Raw genomic sequence first — 3,903 nt, forward strand, 5'->3', positions numbered from 1 at the left:
CAGTACTATCTTGTTGACTGCCAGGGAAAGCTGTAACACAATATATCAGGGATTGTCAAAGCTTTTTGCCCCATTTTAAGTTTATTTTACTATTTAAGGGTATTATACCACTGTGTGCGTTAGTACCATCTAATGGGTAAAGTAACACTTTTGTCTCTGTGACCATACTAACATCCCCAACGACCTTAAGTAATATTGTAGAGTTGTTCTCTTCCTCCTCCCTCCCCCTTTTCCACATTATTATTTTTTTTTTCCTTTTCTTCCTCTTGCTTTCTCATTTCTTCCTTTCCCCTATTTCCGACACTCGCTTCAGCCCCCATCTGGGAAGCACTACAGCAGATGCACTGTTAGACTGTACAGCAGTTTCTCTTGGGCTGTACTGATTGAACTTTTATAGACTAAAACATATATGCTATGCTGAGGCAGATAATTACATGTGCTTTGCTGAAAGCCTTAAGTTCTCTGTCAACCTAGAGCTGCACTGTACCCAAGAAGATAGAAATCTTCAACAGGGATCATTAAATGAGGGGGACAGCAGTGACACAAGGTTTCACCATATTTTGGATGCCGCTAGTGCTAATGACTTAAGTCACAATTAAGATGCAGTCAACATACTATAGTCAAAGACTTGTAGGGTTAATGTCACAAGAGCTGTTGCTTGTCCCCAGTCATACGTAACATTTTGCACTGCAAGACGGCAGAGGCTCCCAAGGTCTTGTCTGCAGCACTTTGTTCATGAAGATCCAATGGACCTGTTTTCCTAATGCTTTCTTTTTTTCACGGAGGCAGTTACCCTAGTGCCACAGCCATATTACATAGTCGTGGAAGGAAGGAAAGGATCAGAGTAGCTGTCTGTTAGTGCGTGGACCACAGTAGATATCATGTTAAATAAACCCCTTGTATAGCACGTTCCTTTTACTTTAGCAAATGTTAAGTTATAGAAGCTATGGTGGAGCTCAGAAAGGGAATGTGAGCACAGGCACCTGTTGATTTGAATAAATACTTACTGCATTTTTTTAAAATCTGGAGTGATGCTGCTCTACTTGGTCATACCATTGGAAAAAAAAACACTATTTTCCCTGAAAGTTGAGTTTCATCACTGGATTTGCTATAAAGGTGTGAACAAGAGCTTTCAAGTTATTCTGAATGCATTCCACTTTTGAAAAGGAAAATGCAGCTGTGTGCTTGCATATACACCTGTGCGTGCATGCATGTGTCTTGTGCGCACGTGATGAGAAATACCAAAGAAATAACCCAACCGAGACATTTCCTTATCTGTTGTAGCCTCTTAACAATCTGTCTTTTCCTTAGACTAGTCTTAAAGCTAAGAAACCTGCATTCAGAGTTCCCGCTTGGAGCCACCGGTATTGTTTTGGGTTTTTTTGTTGCAACTCCTGCTTCCATCGCTTTGGTTTTATAAAGGAGTTATTGGTGGTGGTATTGCCTGTAAATTGTATTGCTGCATCCATGCATCTCTAGAACATGTTACAGCTCATTTCTCCTTTCCAGGTATGACACACCAGCATCCTCCAAGAAGAAAGTACGGCTCAAGGATCGCAACAAGCTGTCCACGGAAGAACGTCGGAAACTGTTTGAGCAGGAGGTTGCCCAGCGTGAGGCTCAGAAACAGCAGCAGCAACTGCAGAACCTTGGGATGACCTCCCCTCTCCCATACGAATCCATGGGCTACGGGGGTCCTCACCACAGCTTCATCGGCTATCCCCCGGGCTACCCCATGCAAGCTTATGTGGATCCCAGCAACCCCAATGCTGGGAAGGTGCTTCTCCCCACTCCAACCATGGATCCCATGTGCTCCCCAGCAGCCTATGAGCATCCCCAGGCTTTAGTCGGACACACGGTTGAACCGAGCTTGACCACGCCACAGCCAGTACCAGTAGTACAACATGTAGCAACAACGATGGAGGTTACCACCCCGCAGTATGTAGCACAAAGTGACACCGTCGTTCATCAGGAACCTAGCGTCACTGTCTTGCCAGTGCCTACACCAGGTCCAGTGCAGGGACAGAGTTACAGCGTATGGGATTCCAGCCAGCAGACTGTCGCTGTACAACAGCAGTACTCTCCAGCCCAGTCGCAACCAGCCATATATTACCAGGGACAGACCTGTCAGACTGTTTATGGTGTGACGTCACCTTATTCTCAGACAACTCCGCCAATTGTACCGGTAACTCCTATTTCAAGGATTCATAATGCATTTTTTGCACAATTTGCCCATACGGTACCAAAAAAAAAAAAAAGGAAAGGATTTGGATCACTAGCTGGAAGGCCTTTTTTTTCCCAGCTAACATCTCTTGTTGCATTTGACAAGTCAGGAGTAAATTAGCACTGTTGCAGTTAATACTGGTGCAGCTTAATCGTATAATCCTGCCTCTTGGGGTCTGAGTAAAAGCGTTTGTTTTTTTTTCCCCCAGAAGATTTTTCTTTCTAACCTACTCAAATGAAGTATATCTTACTCATTGGGCCTTGTGCTTAGCTAGCAAAATAGGCAAAAGATTGTACCAGTTCCACATACGTTGCTTTCCTTTTCTGTTGCTTGCAAATAAGCATTGTAATACACTGGGTAAGATGGTTCTCTAGCAGGCCATGTTATATAAGCAGTCAAATAATACAAGTGTGTAGTCACTTCTCATTCATAACCCATGGGTGAATATTTAGAAACATCCTTACCTGGAGACCCTGGAGTGTGTTGCTGTATTATAAAATTGAAGGCTGTGTTTGGATGGCTGAACACTGAAATCTGTTCCTGCAGGGGTTCTGCTGACCTAAATTAAGGGTAAAATAGGAGGAATTTGATCATGCCAGAACTCCATGATACCAGTTCTGTGCAGTTTATTTCAGTCTATGAATCTTCAGTATTTTTGACTTCTGGAGTCTGGAGAACAGGCTGACTCCAAACGCTTCCTAGTGTTCATTGTTCGTTCCCTTGCACTTCCGGATCTAGGTGGTCAGACTCACTCTGGCTCTTTCTGCCTGGGTGTTTCTTCCTGTTAGCAAAGGCTCTGCTACTGGATCTTCACTGACACTTGTCTTTGTGGGTAGCCACGTGGCTCAGAGGAGAACTAATAACGCATACACTTGGACATCAGGGGTTAACTTAACCCGGGTCAGTGATTATCACCATCTGATATTGGTTCTTAATATATGTATGATGGCTGGTGACACAAGCTTGAATAGGTAGTTATCTGCAGAGATCAGGAAGGTGCTTTTTCCTGAAGCACAATGGGCTGGATGGATTTTAATGTATTTTTAACCTTATGAAACACCAGGTTTGGTCACAGCAGAAGTTTGGTCCACTGCGTCGGTGCCCTCCACTCTAAGCGAAGAATCATTCCTTTGTGCCAGGCTGACATGTTTGCTCATGTGTGCAAGGTCAAGTTGTTTGCCAGTTTTAGTTGGAAATAATTTATTCCCAGGCCAGTATGGTAGGGACCTTGTTGGGGTTTGCTTTCTTCTGCCACCTGTTTTACCTGCTGGGGTCATGTGAGCATGCCATATCTCCTGCCATTGTTTTGAAGGGGAGCACTTTGGTCTCTCCTGTTGCTTACTTACAGCTTGCAATATCCTGAGGACTGCCATGCTTTAGTCTAACTGAAGTCTTGGGGCTCAGTATAGAGGTAGCTGGGTGAAGCCGAATGACTTTTGTTATACAGGAGGTCATACTAGATGATGTGACAATCCTTCTGGTCTTAAAATCTATGAAACTATTGAATATTCTGTTCCCTTGTGGACAAGTGTTCTCATCCCAAAACCACAACCGTTGCTGTTTGCCCTTGTGACTGCTGCAGTCCTGACAGATCAGAGAATAACAGACAAGGAGGGCTGGAAGGGATCTCAGGAGGTCAGATCTAGTGCAACCCCCTGCTCCAAGCAGGACCAGCCCCA

General features: G+C 44.3%; 1 protein-coding gene across 2 annotated transcripts in view; it reads left to right on the forward strand.

Moving 5' to 3' along the window:
• Positions 1 to 3,903, forward strand: part of SETD2 (SET domain containing 2) — a 162,393-nt gene that overhangs the window by 111,687 nt on the left and 46,803 nt on the right. For both annotated transcript variants that reach the window (XM_019508021.1, XM_019508020.1), the window contains exon 15: positions 1,510 to 2,185. In XM_019508021.1, the coding sequence (XP_019363566.1) occupies positions 1,510 to 2,185 (676 nt within the window). The remainder of the gene's footprint in view (positions 1 to 1,509; positions 2,186 to 3,903) is intronic.

The sequence above is a fragment of the Gavialis gangeticus genome, unplaced genomic scaffold (genome assembly GCF_001723915.1).
Source record: "Gavialis gangeticus isolate Ggan-Ray unplaced genomic scaffold, GavGan_comp1, whole genome shotgun sequence".
Lineage (NCBI taxonomy): Eukaryota > Metazoa > Chordata > Crocodylia > Gavialidae > Gavialis > Gavialis gangeticus.